General features: G+C 38.6%; 1 protein-coding gene across 2 annotated transcripts in view; it reads left to right on the plus strand.

Moving 5' to 3' along the window:
* The window catches only part of CHCHD3 (coiled-coil-helix-coiled-coil-helix domain containing 3), a 163,795-nt gene that overhangs the window by 97,756 nt on the left and 43,238 nt on the right, over positions 1-22,801 (plus strand). For both annotated transcript variants that reach the window (XM_055711152.1, XM_055711151.1), the window contains exon 5: positions 6,981-7,064. In XM_055711152.1, coding sequence (XP_055567127.1) covers positions 6,981-7,064 — 84 coding nt within the window. The remainder of the gene's footprint in view (positions 1-6,980; positions 7,065-22,801) is intronic.

Here is a 22,801-nt window from a genome sequence, read left to right on the forward strand (position 1 = left end):
TTGAGTCTACTGAATCTTCATTTTACAAGGCAAAAGAAATAAGTTGTGGCTTTGCAAAATATAATAATAAAATATCCAAACGTTAGCAAATTATGCTGGATTCTGTAAGCAAGAATAATGATTCCTAGATGGAAAGCTTAGAAGATTTCGAAATTTTCTCTAGCCTGAATATTTAGGTATTAGGCAACCGAGGTTCAAGATTCTTCTTACTGACTTACTTTTGGACTTCAGTGGAGAACTGGAGAAAACGCCTTCTGGAAGGGTGGTATGGTTCCTTATGTTTCCTTTGTTTTACATGATGTATTGTTATAAAGTACATCAAATATTGGCTCACAGTGCTTAATATCTTTTCTTTATCGTTCTGCTGTTTGTTTCATCCAGGAATTTCAAAAGGATTGCTGTAAAATTATCATTAGATGAATTCTGAACACAGTAAAAAGGACACAAATATTTATGACTTACTACAATAGCAACAGTATAGAAAAAAGATGGAAGTAGAATACAGTCCTAAGTCTATTTACTGGCAGTTGTTTTTTCCTGAATTTTGCAGAATAATAGTACTCTTGCTTCATTTTCATACAGAGAAATCCACTTTGGCTCATGTGGAACAGTCTATGCTTCTGTAAGATTAGTGGAAAACTGTACATGTTTGACATATGACTGAAACATCAGAAGCTGTCAGACATGGTTATAGACGTTACTTGAATTGCTACAAATACCTGGCAGCAGTACAGATAGTCTTTAAAATGTTTGATCTTTTTGGACTGTGTTAGTTAAATGAAAAGCATGTATACAGTTTCAGGAATAAGTCGTGCCTTTCTTCTGTTCCTGTTGACATGCATATATGTAATACAGATTTGTTTAGCATCTCTGTTTTCTTTGAACTGTGATTGAATAGATACTTGAGGCTTTTCTGCATATTGCTAATGAATATAATAGTCATGAATGTATTTTAATTTTTATTTTCAAGACGATAAAATCTTCACTATCTGTTGATTTCAGACTGAACAAACCAGATGGTTCACCCAGTGAGGAGCAGAGTTTGTTGATAAGTGCAGCTTTTCTTTAGCGCTCATATTGCTCCTTCTGCAGCAGTTCGGTACAATTGTGTGATCTTTCTGCCCCTTGTTTTGGGGACAGGATCATAAAATAAATCAGGCTGGATGGAACCTGGGGTCCTCTCAAATGATTAGTGTCTCAGTACTTACCTACTGCTATTACTGCTTCTCCTCCTTGAACCCTGACTCTACACATAGAGTCTGGGAGACCTGGCTGATGAAGAAGGCACAGAAGAGGTTGGTCACCCTCCATGCTTGGAGATTTTCAAAACTCAACTGGATACAGCCTTGAGGTACCAGTTGCCCCTGTTTCGAGCAGGAACTACATGACCTGCTGAGGTCCCTTTGAGTACCTCAGCTCTATGTGTCTACTCACCCTAAAGCATCCATCTCCTTCAGCAGGTGTCCCACATTTTCCTTGTTCAGCTTTTTACATCCAACATGGTAACAGAAGCTCTCCTTTTTGGGACAGGAACATCAACAGACTTCTGTCTTGATGGAGAGCAGTGTTCCTCTGAATTTCAGTTGCATATTCCTGCAGCTTGCATTAGAAATTGGAATCCATAACTCTCATTTGATACAGCGTACATTTCATTTTTTTCTCCCTTTGGTCTATAACTAGATTTAGTAAATGAAGCTTCATGTCACATGTTCTGCATAGACTAGATCCTAACTTGTTCATAAATTCAATTCTTTAATTTTCTCCATTAGCCTCCTCTCAATGTGATCTTTTTTTATCTGCACTACTCATTCTTTTAGGACTTCTTTATTTTTTAGAAAATGTACTGTAGCACATTTACTGGTAATTACAGAAGCTTGTTTTAATTACAGTTGTCAAAGAATATGTTTTATGATACATTATTGTTGCTGCTGTTCATAACTATTCTCTACCTTTACAAGTGGAAATTAACGTAGGGGTTTTTTAGTGATGTGTCTGGATCGTTTTTTGTGGTTAGGAATGATTTTGTGAAGAGCAATAGCTTCAAAAAGAAATTATCTTAGGGGGAAGGGAGAAGCATATGTTCCTAAGAATATCCATAAGTTATTGCTGTTGCCCATTCAGAATGATGTATGTATTTATATATTGAAATAGAAGGTTAAAATTTCAAACTGTTGCAATCCAACATGGAGTAAATGTGGAAATTGAGAATAATTTTTATTGGGGCACTGGTATGCAGTAATGAAGATCATAGTTTTGCTGACCATAAAGACGTGTACAAGCAACGAACCTTTTTCATCTGATTTTATCAGCATGCAGATGTGAAAGCACTAGGCAGTATGTCATGGGTGAATGTTGTCCGCTGCAAAAGGGTTTCTGGGCAGAGCAATCTAGTAGACACCAAAGGGTGAATAACTGTTTTACAATGTGACAGTCACAGCCTGTGCCTGAGTGACGTTGGTGCCAACGAACTCGTGAATTCACACGCTGCTTTAAGCTACAGATATGTTCATCCAGTAAACCTCAAGCTGCAGAACAAATGGAAATTCTCCAGCAACATAACGTTGAAAGATGATTTTTTTTTGAGGTCTGCTGTCTTGTAGTACTGGTATATCACATTCATCCTGACCTGCCAGCAGTTCTCCTGTGAGACAGTTGTGCTGTTGGAGCTGCTGAAGGCCACTCCTCTGCCACTGCTTTCTTTTGCCTATTAATCCGTTAACCTTTTCTCCAAAGTACATGGGCCCGCCTGAAGGCCTGTAGCTATTTCATGTGACCTTTCCCATGGGAAAAGCCCCTCGTTGCTGTAGTCAGCATTTCATTTGGCAAATCCCCTTAGCCTTTTGAACCCTTTGTGGCAGGGTACTCTTTCTGCCCCCAGCCCAGATGTCTGGTCTCACTCACAGCCTTGAGTGTGCCTTGGGAGACCCGGTCCCTTGGTTCTCCCCTTGCCCCGTCTTCTGACGTTCTTGGTGGGGTGATGAGGAGATGACCATGAATTAGCTTGGCAAGACCTAGGCAAAGCTCTTTCAGATGGCTGATGATGATTTATAAATTCAGTGTTAAAACTGCACTCTTATTTTGAAGCATTTCTCTGCCAGAAAAATGCAACCTGAAGCCATCTCAGCGGTTTCTGCCATAAACTTGTGGATGTTAATGAATTTGAAGCTCGGAGGCTGTGCCAAGGGGCAGTTGTAAAACTGGGACTACTGAGTGCTTCAAGAGCTGATTTTGAAACCTGCTTACAGACTTCTGCTAAACTGCCTGATACTGGTCTGTCCCCTGCAACTCCTTAATGAATAGCAACTACAGACTGCAAGCACCTCTAACCTTGCTGTAGCCAGGAAACTGGACTCCTTTATTTTTTTAAAGATAGTTATGAAACACACGTTTTCAGTTGGTTTGTTTGCTCTGTTCTACTTTAGAAAGGACAAAATTAATATGTACCTGTTGGATCCAGCACGAGAAGGGTTTGGCTTCATCACGGGACTGCTTTGCAAGTGTCTCTGCAGCCATGTAGAAGGCGACACATGGGAATTTTTTGTAGACATCCATTTCTCCATTGACGGAAACTCATACCACTGCTGTGCTAAATCTAGGCACTACTTTTGGAAATGAAACCCAGGTTGGCCTTTAAATCTTGGTCCAACTTCCTAACGATTCTGAAGAACCTGTATTTAATCCTAGTGATCTGGTTTGGGATTTTAATTTTGAGTGGTCTTGGGAAGATGGGCTGCCTTTAAAAGGCGACCTTCTGAAGCTGTTTTCTAAACAACAAACAAGCAAATGCTGTTTATTAGCGTTACTTTGTGAAGAAGCAATGAACCTGTTCCAGTATCTCATTTACAACTAAAGTGCAGCATTCAGCTAATTGAATACATGGCTACTGTTAATTATTTTGTTACGGCTAATTGATATTCACTGGGATCATGTTGCTGCAGCCCCATAAATATAATATTACCTTACACGTTTTTATTTCTGCAGTGAATTCTCTTCTGTTGGCATATTTATATTGTCTCCTGTATAAATGAATATTTAATTTTTTAAAACTTGCTATGTCTACGTTACTGTACAAATGCCACAAATGTGGAAGAAACTTTTTTTTTTAGTTTCTTACTGGCCTACCAAATCTTCAAGTTACTTTCACAATATAGGGACCAAAGCTTTGGATAGATGTATTATTTAGTATTCTTACAATCTAATATCTCTACTTTCTCGGTGGTATGAAAGCTTTGATAGGATCAGGGCAATAAGCAGCATGAACATAATTTGCTTCTTGGGCGCTGTATCTTTAGTGCAGTAAAAGCTGGCTGTTTAATCACTGATGATCTTGGAGGGCAGGGAACTAGATCAATGCAAAAAACCTAATAAACTTTCCAGGACAAAAACTTACATTCAGTTGAATATCCTTGGAACAAATGTTATTTGCATTCCCCCACTCATATTGTCTTCCATATATATATAAATTTGGTGATCAGACACTGTTAAACAAATCCATTTCTCTCTTTTTTAAATGGTGTTTGATCAGCAAGCAAGATGCAGATAAAAATAATTTAAACTCGGCTGGACTCAGAGAAGAGAGTGGGTTTCATCCCCTCTATCATTAGTGTGCCCTTGACCTGTTGTGTTTTTAGTTGAAACTTTTTTTAAAAAAAATTTAAAATTACCCTGAAAATTTCTGCACTTGTGAATTGTCAGTAATGGGGTGAGTGAATTAAGCCATGATGCTCTTGTATGGGTTTTATTATATCTCACTGGCTTTCCAAAGTCAGTTTTGCTGCTTGGTTTCAGGTCATTGATAGGATTGTGTGAAACACTATTGAATTGTTAGAACTAAAACTTAACTGAATTCTCATGAGCATTATGGAACGTTAATTTTATGTTTTCTTTCTCACTGACCTATTTATCTCCACTTGCACAAAAGGAATGTTCGTGAGTTTGCAAATATTTTAGGGATCATGAGGTGGTTAGACATAAAATATTCACGTATGGGTAATTGCCATAATGCTTTGAAGTATTGTATTAGATATCTGGGAGAGGGTGGTTTTGGGGAGGCACAACCTGCAATGAATTTTCAGCTATTTCTATAACCACCAGCTTTGGGAGGTCGTTATCTTGGAAAAGCAAAATCACGATCAATACAAAGCATGGTAGTTGGCTGTGGAAAAACCTGTAATTAGTGAATAAAGGCTGATTAAAATGTTGGTGGACAGGGCTGTAGCATGTGCTCCATGGCAGTATACTGGAGATGGGTGGTTGGCAGAGGCAAGGTTTGGTTCATCCAAGTAGAATTAAAATCTGACTGTGTGCTTTCTGGATGAGCAGGGGTATTTTGGTTAAGTTCATACAAAAAAACGCCACCAACTTCCAAGCAGTTTTCAGTGTTGTTTTTAGAGATTACAGATAGGCCTGACATGCATGCATTTTTTTGCATTCTTTCTGTTTATGTGTCTATTCATAAATTTAAATTTATTTATTTTACTTTTTTATATGCTTCAGGATATAGAAAAAAAGGTAAGTAGTTAAGTAAAGAACAACCAACAATCAAATGTTTTTATTTTATTCTTTGTCTGTTTGCAAAAAAAGAAGAGAAGCTAATCTTGACAAAGAGAATGAAGCCCTGCACTGATACAAGTGTAGCATAATATGTGCTGTAAGGTTTCTGACGTGCTTCTGTAAGCATGACCTGGAGATACCATCTTTAGTAGTAGGAGTACAAACAGTTCACCATTTTACGTGATGCTGCTAAAATAGGAACTTTTTGCAGCTGGTATCAGTACCGGGGTGAAAAGAATATGTTAGCAGTAAATGGCTAATGTTGAATAGGCAATTGTGGTAATGACCACTGATAGTTAATTATTAGTCGCTAAAGATATTTTATTATTAAAACATTATGAGCCTGGAATGAATTTGCGCTGTTAATTTAGATGTTAAATCTTCCTTAGCTTGTTAAAAATCACTTGTCTAGTATTTCTTCTAGAGGACTTACCACTTGTATGTGGTTCTGTGTGCAGGTGCGCTCTTTTAATGTATTTTATAATTCTTAATGAGTCACCTACTAGATATTGTTACATATTGTGATGACCAGCCAAGAAAATGTCAACTTCCTCAGTAGTGCTGGTAGCAGTGTCTCTTAACTGAATACTCAAGTCACATTAGTATTCAAAAGATACAAGTTCAGAATTCTTTTGTATTATTTTAAGTTACTGGACATGGGAGTGATCCTGCATTAGACTATTTCAGCTGGCTTAGTTGGATATTTCAACTGATCTAGGAGTTTCTATAGGAATGATTACTAATTTTAAAGAGGACTGCTGGGTTTTAGATGTACTTTAGATCTGCTTTTGCAAAGGTGTAAGCATTTGGTTCTTTCCAAACCTTCATGTATTTAGAATTAAGCACATGCGAAATGCATCCCTGAATTGGGGTTTGAAAGAAAAAACAGCTACTTCAAAAAAATTCTTTTTACTACTGCCTAAAAATACGTGGATCCAAGTCTAGCTTTCCGGTGTCAAAATGTCCACTTAGTAACAGCTAACAAATAAATATTCAGGCTCTGCATATATATAATGTATGTGGGTTTTGGTAGCTTGAGCAAGTTTGCCCAAGTTCAGAAGTGATGTGCAAAGTTAGTTAAAAAAAGACCAAACACAAATACAAAAACCAAACCCCAAAGCATCTCAGCATGGTATGCTTGGTTCAGTCTTCGTGACATTTCCAAATACATTTGGACAAACTATGACACAGCTGCTGAGGAGGGAAGGAGAAAATCCAGTACAATAGACAATTTCTTTACATTTTCAATGCAGCAATCATCATCTTATTAATGTTCTGTTTGGCAAAAACTAATAGGCTGCAGTTTGCAATCACTGTATATTCCTTACTGGTACAATTTATAGTAGAAGCTTTGCTTTGCAAGTGAGGCTCTTTCTTGATCCAGTTTTATCATTCTTTTTGATCCAGTTTTATAATTTTTTTTCTAGGCCAGGCAGCTGGAAGAGAAAGACAGAGAACTGAAGAAGCACGATGCCTACTACAAAGAGCAGCTGGCTCGACTCGAAGAAAGGGCAAGTCTCCTTTCCCTCTTAATCAAGAGTTTCTGTTCATTTCTGCTACTGACTTTCTGGTTATGTTTTACTGTTAAACAAGATGACTTTTCTAAGGAGATAAAGATTAAAAATGTGGCCAGAGGGGTTTTTTTTGGTTGTAACTGCTACTGGTTTTGGCTTAATATTGACAACGTGGAGGCTTTAATGTTGAGGATATTGTTTTCTTTACTAAGTTCTCACATTTGCAATGAGATTTCACCTGTCACAGTAATTACAGAGAGAGAAAAAGTCTGAACGAGGTTGCTTTTATACCAGCACTGACAAAGCGCCAGTGTAAGTGGATCAGTAGCACCAAGTAGTCTTAAAATTGCACATGGAGTGTGAAGATATATTACTGAATTTCCGCTGTTGTTGTAGTCCACAGTTTCTTTCTCTGGGTGGAATTAGTGGTTCCTCCAAAAACCACCAGCACGTGGAGTGTAATGTTAATGGCAAGTTGTTTATGCCATGTTTAAGAAGCACTTCTGTGCCTTTTTTTCACAGTAGACTTTAAACTGTACGGAACAGTTTGGTAAGCTGTGCAACATGCTTACAATATTTCAACATATTGCTGTTAGCATTCTTATTCTTTATAGGGTATTATTTTGTAGGATATTAATTTCAAAAACTTACTGTCATCATTTTCTAGATCCCAGGCTGGTTGTAACCTTTAGCCTGAATATATTTGCCTCCTTTACCCCTGTGCCTTCTTCCTGAGCCCACCTCTTCTTGATTAATTTGGAATTTTTTTAGTTAAATTTGAAAATGATCCGAAGAAGATATATATTCATTTTTGCAGCTTAGTAAGATAGAAGAAAACGCCTTGTTTTTATGGATTAGGAAGAAGAGCATGTTGCATGAATTATCAGTGTGTATAATTGGTCTTAATGAATATTTTAAATAGAGGGCATATCAGATACTGTCTCAGTGTTTTGTCCTGCCATTTTAAAGATGACATTAATGAAGTCCATGTTCTTGGCAATGAAAAATGGTTTGAAAAGATGAGAGTAAATTAGTTTAATGATTCTAAAATGGTGCATTATTTAAGCAGTTAAAAATTAAGATCCTTCAAAAAAAATCCCCACAGAATACCTTCCTTATTCTCAAATAATTGTCTGGTGTTAGGGGAAAAAGCATCTGCATTGTCTCATCCAAACTGGCTTCTTACAGGGCAGTTGTACCTCTGCTCTTAGTCATCAGCCTTCCATTTTATCATGACAGTTCAAGTAGTATTGGAGTAATTTATGGCGAAGGCTGTGTGATAAACCATGATTCTTTGTTGGAAAGCTTTTCTTTTACCTTTTTAAGGTGCTATGCAGTGAATAAGATTTTATTCTTAGTCATTTTTCACATTAAAGTAGGTCACTGGTACGGTGCCTTTGCTTGCTTCTGTTAAGTGAAGACTTCCAATGGGGAATCATGTTTTAACATGTGTGTGAATTGCTGTGTGCAAGTGAGATAATGAACTATAAATAGCTGTATTTGAGTACCACTGAAGTGTCATCCCCCAAGTGATGTGAAATAGGTGAACTCTGCCATGTCTTGCTTTCTCTTCTCGTACTTGGAAGTCTCCAGGACTACAACAGGTGGTTCTGAATTGACTGTCTTATGCCATGGACAATGTTTGCTCTGTCTTCAGAGTGGAGTTCTCATAATATTAAGGCTTGTCTTTTCATTCTGACTTTCTATTTGTACGCTAAGAAACCTTTGCTTTGCCAAGTTGTCATCCGGTTGGTTTTCAAAGTGGATGTGCATACCTCTTCCACACCAAAAAAAAGAGAGTTGTTCAAGCTCTGAAAGGAGGTGAACTCAGTGCTCAAAATCTGACTTTGAACTTTATCAGAGATGTGGAGATTACAGAATGAAAACCTGCAAAAGCGGAGAGGTCATGTCTCCTGCAATCCCAGCTTCACTGAGGCTGCAGCTGTTATTAAGGTCATTTGTGAGATTCTGTATTGGTGATTTTTGAGCACTGGGATGGAAATAGAGCTTTAAGAAAAAAGGAAGGTCTGGAAAGGCCTAACGTTCTGGAAATTACAGAGTACAATAATAGGCTGCTTATTTGTTCCTAAACTTGTCCTGATTTCAGTGAAAGGTACACAAAATCAGAGCATGGGCTGTTCAGCAGAGAAAAGAGCAGAAGGGGAGGTGGGATGGGAGCAGAGTTAGTAGAGCTCAGAGAAGTAATGTCAGTATGAAGGAATGTGCAATGTGAGTCTATCACCTGTGACAAAGAATGCTAATTACATTCTCAGATCATTCTTACATCAAATAAGCACACTTCAAAAATACTTCAGTTATATGAATGTGGTATTTCTGTCTGTTGCATCATTGAGTGTCAGAGCTCATCTGTATGATTAATTGGCTTTTTGATTACTTAGCTTTTTCAATTAGAAGCTTCCTATTTGTGTTCTTCAATGCTGCTGAAAAAACAATGCAGACATTGATAATAAGGGGAGACGACAACAAAACAGATTAGTGTCAGCACAGTATGCTCTTTATGGAGAAAATTATTATACATATTCAGTGCCAGATGAAGTCTGTCAATTATAAAATATTTCAGTGACTGAGTGAAGATGCTCAACCTTTTCAGGGGATTAATACAGGACAAGATAACTGTGCACCAGTGACAGCTGTGATACTAAAACATAAACAATTCTATTCTCCAGGGCAATATCTGTTCATAAATTTGGTTTATGTGCTAAAAACCTTTTGATACTTTCCAAAAACTGAGCGATTCCCCTAACAGCTGCCAGTGTTTCTAGGTCAAAGATAGCACATAAGCTATGAGTTATTACATGCTCCACAGCATCAAAGCAAAATGAGATAGTTTAACAAAGGAGTTAAAGAATAACCTTCTCATACTGTATATCTGACTAGGATGTAAAGCTGTTATTTAAGAGTTTGCACATTAAGCTTTGAGGAAAATTTGACAGTGTTTTTCTTTGTCTGCTTACAGGCTAATGGTGCTTCTTGACTACAGTAAAAAAAACCCCAGAGATAGCAGTATTCAAATCACTGACATATGTGTACCCTATGTTGTCTTAATTATTTACTATAATGAGGTGGCATTAGTGGTATTTTAAAACTATTTTATTTTTCTTTTGAAGTAGCAGAGCAAGAAAAAAGAGAACTAAGATCTTGGGCAGACTGAGCAGCTTACTACCTGGAAGAAGAATCCTACGACCTCTTTCTCTAACACTCTCTGGTGTGTGTATCCACACTGTGACACTTCTGTCCTGTTGTATTCATCACTGTTCTGTTCAGCTCCTCCACGTCCACCATGCCTGCATTGTGTCACCAGTTTCAATGTCCATTCCAAGCCACAGTGGCTGTAGACTTCATAACCATCTTTGCACCTCTAATGTTGCTGTTATCTGTAGGTTCTGGTCAACAACAAAAGTTGTTTTCATTTTGTCTACAGAGCTGAACGACACCCTGTTGTTCCTTCACCCAGTTGCTTTTGCTTTAGAATTTTTGATATGAAGGAAAGATGACTAGATCCTCTCCTCCTCCTGCTTATAGTTTTGCCATCATACAGGCAGTCACAGTGAGCTGTGTCTGTGCGGGCTGCTGTCAGTTTGAGAATAATGCAGCTCTGCCTAGTTCAAATTTTCTTCAGCAAATCCAACTATTTTCATGTTACACTGCTTCATAATACTATTACGCATCATTAGGAGAATCATGCCCCTAGTCATAGGAGCAGAAGGAAATTAATTTTAATACACTGCTGTATGGCACAACTACTTAGTTTATCAGTGTGAATGAGCAAGAGATGTATCTCCGTATTGATCAGGATATTTCTTATTTGAGCTAAGTTTCTATGTTTGCGAGTTTCGTGGAAATACTTTCAGTAAGTACTGAGTAATATGCATGTGAATATGCATATGGTGTAAGGTAATAAAATTAAACTAGAGCACAAGGCTGATGGGGAGCAGCTGAGGGAACTGTGGGGGGTCAGCCTGGAGAAAAGAAGCTTAGGGGGGACCTTCTCGCTCCCTACAGCTCCCTGAGAGGAGGCTGCAGCAGGTGGGGGTCGGTCTCTGCTCCCAAGTAACAAGTGACAGGACAAGAGGAAACGGCCTCAAATTGTGCCAGGGAAGGTTTAGATTGGATATTAGGAAAAACTTCTTCACAGAAAGGGTAGTCAAGCACTGGAACAGGCTGCCCAGGGCGGAGACGGAGTCACCATCCCTGGAGGGATTGATAAAATGTGTAGATACAATGCCTAGGGACGTGGTTCAGTGGTGGGCTTGGCAGTGCTGGATTAACGCTTGGACTCAATGATCTTAAAGGTCTTTTCCAATCTAAACAATGCCATGATTCTATGATTCTGTCAGCATTTAGAGGTTTCACCGTTATGTTAGATATACTACGGATACAGCAGTCAGCAAGTTGCTGCCCTGATAGTTCTTCCTTGCTGATTCTGTAATTTCTGTTCATGTCCTTGCTGACTTTAGTGGCCTTTGTGCAGGTAGACTCCTGCACCATACAGGGCTTACTGCCCTGATCAGAGCCTGAGAATATAGACATAAGTTCTGGAGATGTGATACTTTTCTCTGCATCCATTTTTTCATGACTTAAATTTTGAGGAAGGATTTGCAGATCGTAGATTTGGCACTTAATTTGGGGATTCTACTTACCATGTAGACTGTCAAGGAGCATTAACCTTAAGTTAAGATGAGCACACAGAGCACAAAGCTGTGAGCTCATGGCACATACTATACCAGGTGTTAAATAGTATTATCCATCCTGCTTGCTACAGTAAATAGGATTTTGCTATTATGATGTGTCAGGATTTTCAGAGAAATCAAATTTACTAGACACTAAACTGCCATCCTCAGTGCTGAGCAGCTTTATTCTGGGATCTTGCTTTCATACTAATCCTGTTGGTAAGAAATGCTTACACCAATTGTGTGGGGAAATTATAATTTAATGATCTCTTCCTTTTTTCTATTCAAGGCTTAGAATGGACCAACGTGCTTTGCAGTGATAGCCCCAGTGCTCAGAAAAGGAGATGATATACAGTTCAGCTTCACAGCCAAGTACTGGCTTTTTGTAGGTGTTTATAATGAACATAAGTGCTAAGATGCAAACAATGTGACTTCCACATTTGTTCAGATGCTTCAGAGTCTTGTTTACCTTTTCAAATCTCAACAACTAAATAATCAGAATCTGTTTGCCATGGTTTTTGTAAACTGTGGTTTGCAAGATGTAGATAACAGAGGGGGACTCTTATAAAGCAGTATAATAACTACAGACATTTTTATTTGCCACAACATATTTTAGCAGTTTAAAGGCTTTTGTTTGTATTTGTTTTATCAGTCTGTTTACTTTCTTCGATCTTGCATGATTGTATCAGCAAGAATTTTATAACCAGAGGATGATTCTGCTCTCACCTTTTCTGTTTAGAAGTTTGTATTTGCTAGAGCAAACATGTTTACTCTCCACACGTTTGTACTTGCATTCTTCCATGTCTTTCAAAATCACGTAACAGTGATGTAGGTACAGCACTTTGAGACTTGAGGCTGGATCCAGCAAAGTAGGAAATGCGTTTGGCTGATGATAGTATGTACTGAGCATTTAGAGGAGACACAAGGAAAGCTCAGCAAACCTTTTGTCATTGTTCCCATGAAGAAATGGAATTAGCTCCAGCGCAGAGCTGACAGAGAGCTGACAGACTTGCTAAGTTGTGCTTGTCGATTAAGTGCAGTGTATGTGTGCTTTGTTGGACACAGGTTTTTAAGAATTGTCCATTGCAATAACAAAATGCTGCTCAAACAGATTTCTGTTCAAAACATAGTTTATAGCAACAGAAATAATCACTGTGTTCTACACTTGCTTTATATTTTCCATCTTCCTTACCATGGATAATTAAGCAGTCTTTGGGCAGCAGCTTTAACGTATATTGCCAACATCTTTTCTGAGAACAGGGCCTGTAAAGGAATCTTTTATAACTTCCCCAACTTTTACAGTTTCTCCAGTTTGCCTCCATGGAGATGCTTCATAGTCCTCTGTCTGGAGAAGTGAATTTTTTAAATGTGGTACAGCTAAAACTGCTTGCTCTTTTTCTTTCTTCTGCTGTTTAAACTGATGCTTCCAGTAATGTCTGTGTTGTCTTTGACCTAACCAAACTGCTGTACTTCAGAAAAGGCTTGCTGAATGGCAGTTTGTAGACCTTCCCTCTCTTTAAATACTAGTATGCCTATGTTGTATTAACAGTCATTTTTAATTTTAGCCAGTCATTACAGCAGCAGTCTCTAAATATCCGTGGTTGGAAAAAAAACAGTTTATCATTCCTACCCCCGCTTCTGTTTCTGAGATGTTCCCACTGTTTTTTTCTTCTTCTGTTTATCTGGCTGGCTATCTATTTCTCTCTCTCTCCCTCCCCATATCAAATATATATACATGCACACACACACTAAACATACACCTCCTGTATATCAATACATTAACTCCATTTCCAAATGCTTTTCAGAAGCGATAAAATATATTATGGCTTTCATTTGATGAATTCTACTGCGTATCATATCATTGTTAATGAGTTGTATTATTTCTGTCAAGTTTTTGATATCTTTTTTTCTTAAATGGCTATTCAGCTGCGACAGTGGGTTTTTGCAGTTTTCCCCAAATTGGTGCAGCAGGAGACTAGAGTATAAAATCAAGATATATTAATTTCTCATTTTGTACTTGGGCCAGGAGACTTTTCTATGTCCGAGCTCATATGCTGCACCAATGAGATAAAAGTAGGAGTTCATCAGAGTTTCCCAGTGCTTTGTATTTCCATACTGCTCATGAAAACCACCCTTTTTAGTACGGACCAGAGCGTAATGTTTTTGTCAGTTTAGCATAATAAAGCTGTCAACCCAACCTGTGATCTTGCTTCATGTTGCCAATATTAGAAAATTTCTGTCTTCAAATTTCATTATATTTTGGGGACAGAGCTTTTGTTGAATGCTTCTTGCCTGGCAGGTTGAGATTAGGAAACTTGCTACCAATTACAATATCTGAAACCTCAACCTGATTGACATAAACTGAGCTGTAGCCTTCTGACTGGAATGCTGCATTAATGCACTACCTCCGTATCTTGCTGAGCCACAATCATTATTCTGAACAATTGTTTTTTAAGCCTTAGTTTTATTTTTTTCTGCTCTTTATCTTTTATTTACCATTTATGAATAAGTAGCTGTTTGTTTTTAAATACGCATCTCACCCATATTATTTTTTTTCTCTAAGGCTGCCAAATAAGCGTGATGTCTTCATCTGAGACATCTTCCCATTAAAAATACCTGGTTTGGTCTCATCTTTCACTATCACATGTCCAATCAATAGCAGTGCTGAAATGCTGCTTAATAACAAAATAAGGAGTTGTTCCACGCTGAATAGTAGGTATCGATGTTTCTCTAAATGTTTGTTTATAGATTATTTTTTCCATTCTCTGTGTGTGTCTTTATATAAATGGAGACCAAAAATAGTGCAATAACTAATATTCCAAGCTTTTCCCCCATGTGCAGTAAGATACTTGACAGCTTTTAATGTGTAACTACTGTTTTCATATAGGCTGTTTGCAGTCCATTTCTTACAACTTTCTTTTCCTGAGCAGCTTCTGTAATTTTTTTTCTTGTATCACTGGCTAGAACTGACTCTGATATTTTCCCTCCAGTCTTCTTGCTATATTTCATTATGCCTTTTGTCCTAAAATGCCATTTTAAACTTGTCCTGAAGTCTCTCTTTCTGCCTATAGGATGCCCCAGTGTCATTCCCTACAGAATTTTGGCACTGACATTTTCTGAGGTACAGGGGAAGGTGTTTTTTTGAGGTGCAGTTGCACTGTCTGTGTTATGCAGAGGTATGCTCGGAAAAGGGGATGCTCAAAACCTCTAAAATTCAAACTTTTGGAGATTTTGGTAGTTAATAGAGGATTTACTAACCCAAGAAACAGAGAAATAATATTTTCCAGGAATTGGCTATTTTATATGTTTATCCAATATCATGTAGTTTTATAATACTTTTTTTTTCAAAAAAGCCATTTCTATTCCTGCAGCTTTTAAGTCCTCATACCTTGAATTCTATTTTTTCTTTTTTTTTTTTTTCTTAACTTTTCTTCCGTTATACAATTATCACTGCTCTGGATCTCAGCATTTACTGACCTTCTACTGTACTTTAAGAATAGGAGTTTATTTACAGTTCCATGATAACTGCTCATTGCTAATCATTATTTTTCTGTGAGAGTGTTTCAGTTGTGTTAAAGTCACTTGAATCTTGGTGCTTGTGAAGTCTGAACACGTATATATGTTCTTCCTACAAATAAAAAATATAGATGAGGATAAACTGATGGGAGCGGGAACATAAGAGGCAATATGGAAAACCAAAGCAGTCAAAAAGCATCATGTTGGGCAGCTCCTTTGGTCTCCCTCTTGTTTAATCCCATGTCCAAAATTGTGTTGTCAGGAGGGCTGGCTAACGCCTTTCCCCTGCCATTGCTTGCCTTGTCTGATGGAAGGACTGGAAATTACAGTGAACAGGACCTGTGGCGTGGGAGCAAAAGCGTCTCTCCTGTGGGATGGCTTTCCCACAAAAGCACGTGCCGGATCCTAATGACGCTAAGCAGGTTGTTCATCCAGCACCGCTCACTTTTATTAATACAAATTAGTGGATGCATACAGTTAAACATAAACATGTCAGTATTGCCTAAGTCACCCTTAGTGAATGTGTCTGCATTTGTTTTCATTTATAGTTTGAGCTGCACTTTTCCCCCTTCCCCTTTTAAAGGAGCAAAGTATTGTGAAAGACAAATTTTTTTTAATATGCAAAATGGAACAAATCAAAGAAATTTGTCATTTCAGTGTTAAAAGACAGTGTTTATCGCATTTCATATATGGCAAAATGTTTTAACATATGGGTAGCTAATGAATAAGCAGCTTTCATTTCACCAGTCTATTCCCTCCTCCCACCCTCTTTCCTTCACAGAAACTGAAGTTTGGGAACAAATACTGTACTAAGTTAACACTATATTAAAACAGCACTTGGTGAGATAGTTTTCTTGGATTTCTTTGTCAATGTAACATATTTAGAAAATACTGCAGCTCCAGACTTAACCACTGGAGAAGTAAAATACTGAATTTTTAGGATACCTTCTAGAGATTTTGCTGGTTATATTGATATTTGGAGTAATTCCACAGGAATAAACATTTAGTCTCTTTCAGTTTCCTGGGAATCTGATAGAAATATTTTCCCTTAAACATATTTGTCGTTTTACTATATATTCACACTTTTTTTTAAATTGTCCAGTAATTTTACTTCTGAGGAAGCTGAACATTGGATGTAAGGAAGGGGAATACAGACCTGTTTTCACTTGTTTTCTGTTCTCTGTCCTTCGTGCAATTGCATTTAAACCCAAGAAGTATGTAATTTAAGTATACTTCCCATTTAAACAAGTATCAGTGATGCGCATTAAAATATCCTTTGAGCACCCTTTCTCTTTAGAACGATGACAGCCGGCTGGGGGCCGAGGCCAAGTGTGTGAGGGGCAGCGGGGCTGGGGGCAGGGGGCTGGGAACTGCCCGGGGGAAAGGGCCGGGGGGGCTGGGCACAGCCGCTGGGCAGGAGCCCCCAGCGTGCCCAGGTGGCCAAGGGGGCCAGCAGCGCCCTGGCCGCTGTCAGAAGCGCTGTGGCCGGCAGGGCCGGGGCAGTGCCCGTCCCCCTGTGCTGGGCACCGGTGCGGCCGCCCCTCGGGGCCTGGGCTCAGGGTCGGGCCCCTCAGGGCAGGGGGGACGCAGAGGGGCTGGAGCGTGTCCAGAGCCGGGCAGGGGCTGGGGCAGGGGCTGGGGCAGGGGCTGGGGGGGGGGGCGGGGGGAGCTGGGGGGGTCAGCCTGCAGAGGGGGGGCTCAGGGGCACCTGGTGGCTCCCTACAGCTGCCTGAGAGGAGGCTGCAGCAGGGGGGGTCGGTCTCTGCTCCCAGGGAACAAGTGACAGGGCGAGAGGAAACGGCCTCAGGTGGCGCCAGGGCAGGGTCAGATGGGCTGTGAGGGAAAATGTCTTCCCGGAAAGGGTGGTCGAGCCTCGGAACAGGCTGCCCAGGGAGGCGGTGGAGTCACCATCCCTGGAGGGATTTAAAAGACACGTAGGTGCGCTGCTTAGGGACATGGTTGAGTGGTGGCTTGGCAGTGCTGGGTTAACAACTGGACTCAGGGATCTTAAGGGTCTTTTCCAGTCTAAATGATTCTATGAAAACACCCCCTTTTATGCCCAGCATAAGCAGTACTTAGTAATTTTTCTCATTATAAAGCAATAAGTTTTATGTGAAATGTTGCCACGCTTTTTTTGTAAATAGTTTTGGAAACCTAAAGGCAGAAATAGCCTTCCTAAGCATATAGCTGCTTAATTTTCACTGCTGTCAGTCTGAGTGATATTTTAATTTTTTCTGCCCCTAAAAATATTTTAGTCTCATAACCGATAGATAAATGAGAGAATCCCCAGGAAATGCTGCACAATGTCTCTATTTGCCAGCACAATAAATGCAGAAGCTAATAAATGTCCTCTTACATCAGGAGGAGGCGTATAATGAGTAAATGATGGGAAAAGGAATTTGGGAAACAAATGATCAATCCAATCTAAGTCGACAAACAATTTCTTAATAACTTGGCCTTTGGTGGGAGAGAGGGCTCTGCTCTGCTCAGAGGAGCTGCTGAAATGCAGCACTAGGTTCGGGCAGCTTGCATCTGGCAGCTGGTGGATTTTCTGAGGCTGTTTTAGAATCACTGAACAATAAGCTATGATTCTGACACAGCCTTTTTCATGTGAGGTTTTGGCATTTCACCGTGTGGGTACGTGTGCATATAGGGAAAAGGGACAGCAGATTTAATCCTTGTTTCTGTAGGGTAAGCACAGGCAATTCTGGTTTGGGGGGAAAGCCTTGTGTAAAGAACATGGTTCACACTGTGCTTGAGGAAATCAGTGCTCTGTATTGGCTCCTGGTATAGATATATCGGTATATCATCTTTCTCATCTCATTGTATTGTGCTCTTCGTGTGCAAGAGATCAAGTCCTGCCCAGGAGTAGTTGTGGCTAGAGCTGATATTCTTAACATCAGGGAGAGTCCAGTCATGGTAAGAATTGAGCCAAAATCTTAGGATGTGACCACGTTTTAAGCCCACTGCAGAGAGGGGAAGATATACCACTTTTTTTTTTTTATAACGTTAGTTGTGGCACAGATCTCTGCTTGGCCCAGGCTTTGCTGCAGAAGCAGTGAAAGGTTAAGTACACGTTTTTTTCTCTATTGAGAATTCAATACACAAAGGCAGACTTCTGTATTCCTCTGTATTCTATGAAACTACCCAGAAACTGAAATACTAGCTTGAAACATGGGGAAGGAACCCAAAGTTCAAGATGACCGGTAAGGTTTGTAGAAAGAAAACTGGGGAAAACAGAAGAGAGGGGGAAGGGAATCAGAATAATGGACCTGGTGACAAGCCTAGTGACAACTTGTTTTCAGCTGAGGTTTTGCTTTAAAGAGAGCAAAAGCAGTTTGTCTTCAGCATTACTCAGATTCCTTTAGAATTCCTGAGTCCCCATTCCTTCAAAAGGAATGAAATAGACGACATTGAGTTCCTGTATTTGTGAGATCCTTCCTGGAAAAATGATTTGTCATTTTTACACTAATACTTCCAAGGTGAAGGTTTCTTCTCTCTTGCATTCTGTTTTAACCGGTTTTCAGCCTGTTTATGAGTTCCGTGTCAGATAACCCACTCGGTATGAAATAGATCCAGCTCAGCTGCAGAGGGGCTTGTTGTTGCTTTTGTAGTTTTTAATTGGGATATCGACACAGCTTAGCAAAAGTGGTAGTGAACCATCAGTAGCTGGGAGAGGGGAAAGAAATGATAATGCCAGGCTGGTGGCATGTTCAGCTCTCTTTAAGCGTGTCAGAGAAAATTGAAAGTTCCCCCATCTTATACCTTTCTAACTGAAAAGCATTATACCTGAAAGCTGAGACTTTTCAATATGTTTCTATTCACATGCATATTTCTATGCCTCAAAAGGCCTTTCCTTTTGAAATATGGAAAGATAATCATGTGTTTGAAATGAGTAGATACTCTTTTGCCACTTTTGAAATCTTTATTTTTTTCCCCATGTCAGAAAGTTTAACTGTTTGCTTTACTGTGGGCCATAATCACATAGGAATATGTATTTATGCACACCAAAACACAAAAACATAGCTGCAGTAATTAGGAAGCAAATTCAAATGAATCACAGCAGAGGCGTTCAAACATACGTCTAATTCTCAGAAAAGGATTATAATTTTTTAAAATGTCTTACCTTAATAACATTTTAACGTTTTCCATATCTGGTACTGCTGTAATCCAGTTAAAGATTTTTTTTTTCCCTGCAACAAAATTTATTTCTTGTTCATCTACATATTTATCAAACATAAAAACCCAAAGAAGATATTCCTTGTTCCCAACAGACTGTGACAATAATGCAGAATATTTTTTGGTGTTTGATACCATATGTATTTTTTAAAAGCCTTGCAGATAATTGTTGCTGCATGCCAGCTCAAATGTCTGTTCATGCCAAGCTTGCTACTGATTTCAATAGTTAATCCTCCCTAGCCTTCAGTTCTCAAAAATAGAAGCATAGTAGTGCTTGGCAGTGGTTTACATGATATAGACTATAATTACTGTTTCTACAGGTATAAATACTTGCATTTTGACCCATGTTATAAAAAATGCCTCTATTATTATTTTTTAAAAATAAATGGCAATTTTGCCTTTGATTAATGAGTGAATGTTTGAACAGAAAGTCTGTTTGACAATCCTACTTCTGTTTCATACCTTGGGAAATTCACTATTTTTTCATTACCTCATTTTCTCCAAGCAAGAAAAGAACAGTATAATCATTAAAATAGCATACCGACAGTGATTTCTTTGATAAATTCTATAGAAGGAGATATCGCACAATATATTAACTGGAGAAGTAAGCAAGTTAAAATATCCAATCTTTGTGTTAACCATTTTATTCTGCAAAATGTCTAGAAATGTGAAGGCATGATTTTGAGTTACTGTTTACTCATTTCTTGCTTAACTTGTCTAATGGGCTTTTAAAGTGTGCATCATAGTTGGTTTTTTTAACAGATTTCATTTTTAAGATACCAGATTGTTTTTTTCATATCAGGTGGTTAGAGTGTTGCCTGTGTATTGCTCTTTAGCATTGAAACAGCATAATGCACGTTACAAAACTATGTATTAAAAACTGTTCTAGATTGTAGAGAATGATATCTCATGCATTTTTTTTCACCAAACTCTTCTTTGTGGGATTTACAATAGAGTTAGGTGCTGGATATATGCATGGCTTTTATGATTATAAAAGTAATAGAGATTTTCACTGGGTTTCTTATCCCCCCTCACCTCGGGTTTCAATTGCACAAGACTTGTATTCAAGAGATCGTGTTGGAAGTGAACACAGCATACCAGAATGATCTTTTTGGAAGCTACGTATTGTTCAATAAAGCATAAGGAGAAAATAAGAGAGCTTTTGGGATAAGAGAAGAGCTGCAGTCTTAAATCAGGCCTCCAGGAGCCTCGTTCTCAGGAGGTGCCATCCCTGTCCCGTGTGTCAGACACTCGGCAGCTTCATCTGTCCTTACTCAAGACACCTTGATATAATTTTTTGTAGTTGAAGCTGTTTGATGTGGTTTCTTTATAGGAAAACCCGCTGATATCTTTGCTGTCTTGTCTGCTTTAACACCAGTGAATAGGTACACTATTTTTTTGGCTTAATGCTACCAAATAATGTATTGCCAGCGTAACACACCCCTTGAAATGAACACAGACCATACTGTATTCATTGCACGTTTTAAACAGATTTCTTGATCTTCCTTTCTTCTTAAGAAATCACTGCTGCTACTGTCACCTAATTTTTTGAAACTTTAATTATATGTTTCAAGTAATGTGCAGAATGCTGAGGACTTCAGAATCTCTTGCGACTGAGCAGGCAATAGTATTTCAGTAGGCCTTCAACTAGGCAAAACAAAATATGGATGTGTATAGGTAAGATGAATTACTAGACAACAGTGCAGGTTGGGCTTCCTTTTGTTAGAAAAATGAAGAAATTTTTTAAAATACTTCTTCAAAAGTAGAAAATTACTCTTGAATTCAGAAAACTCCTGTGAAATTTTTTCTTTGAACTGTTGCCATGAACTGACAAGAGATGATTTCAGATACTTGTAAAATTGAAAGAACTTCATAAAAAACTGAAGAATCCTTGCAAGACCTGTGCTTTTATATTGGAAAATCAAGTATAACATGTTATGTGTTTTTACCATACAGCATGTAGAATATTTTTGAAGTGGGAGTTTTACCAGTGGTTAACAGAACAGGGATTTATTGACAGCATTTGAGGGGACCTACAATGTCTTTTGATCCGACTAGTTGATGGAATTAAGTTTTCAGACACATTAACCCATTTTCATGTGGCTCTGTTTTTACTGCCAGTGTTTTACTTCTTTTCTTGACCAGGCTATTAGAAATAGTATGAAAGTGGAGGCAGAATAAATAGAAAGCTACTGTGTGCAGGTACCATAAATACAGTTGTCGGTGGTGTGATCCGTAGGACACAGATTTAATACAAATGAGGAATCATCCTTGGAAGTGTTGAAGACTCAACTGGGCAAAGTCCTGAGCAACTTGGTCTAGTTGGACCTGATTTGAGCCAAGAGCTTGGAACAGGTGACCTCTGAAGGTGCCTCCTAAATTATTCTATTAGTTGGCACTATAAAATGAAGCTTGCTGATTCAGGGGATTTACCTTACCACTTGTTACATCTGGAGAATGAATAAATAATTACAATAATGTATGCAGCATTGCAAAGAGCTACTGCAGTATTCAGTAACCTTATGATGTTGTAGATCCCACAAGGTATTTCCAGATTTTATAATAGCAAAATGGATGTTTTTCCCATAGTGGATTGAAGATAGCTGACAAATGAAAGATATGGAGCTTTTGTTGAGTAGCTTTGGAACTGTGGAGGGAAAAAGGGGAAAAAATCATGACTATATCAAGTGCATTCTGAATGCTTCCATGCATTATGTAGATGTAACGTGTTATGTAGAATAAAACACAAAAAATTAAATTGCAAGTACTTCCATATATTTATCAGGCAACTGCGTTAATCGATATAGAGGTGTAATTTATCTAGCTAGACCTGTTGCTGTAAGGAGTGAAGGAGAATTATAAATGATTGTGGTTGAGTGTCTGGTATTTTGAAAAGAACTACTGTGTGTGAGTCTTCCATCAGTGGTTTTGCTTTATTTTGCCATTTTATTGGCATAGTACAAGTGTATAACCATATTTATTGCAGAGAAGTTGTGCTAAATTATGGTGTCTTTGTATATCCTCCTTGGTGAGATTCTACAGCACTGATGCATATTTTCTAACTTAGCTTAAAGTGGAAACATCTAGTCTGCATTCAATATTTAGGTTCATTGAGTAGTTGCTGGTGAGGGATAGATGCCACTGAAGGTTGATCAAACCATCTCATCAATTTAGTGAGGGAATCATTTGCTGTTCATTATTGAGGAAGCATAGTTTAATCATCAATCTATAGGTAGATGGGATTAGGCATGGTGAATCCCATCCTGAGAGACAAATGGCAGCACGGGTAGGGGGATTAGCAGACCTGCTTCATAATAACAGCAGTGACCTACAGGGGCAAATTTTGAG

This window comes from Falco cherrug, chromosome 5 (genome assembly GCF_023634085.1).
Source record: "Falco cherrug isolate bFalChe1 chromosome 5, bFalChe1.pri, whole genome shotgun sequence".
Taxonomy (NCBI): Eukaryota; Metazoa; Chordata; class Aves; order Falconiformes; family Falconidae; genus Falco; species Falco cherrug.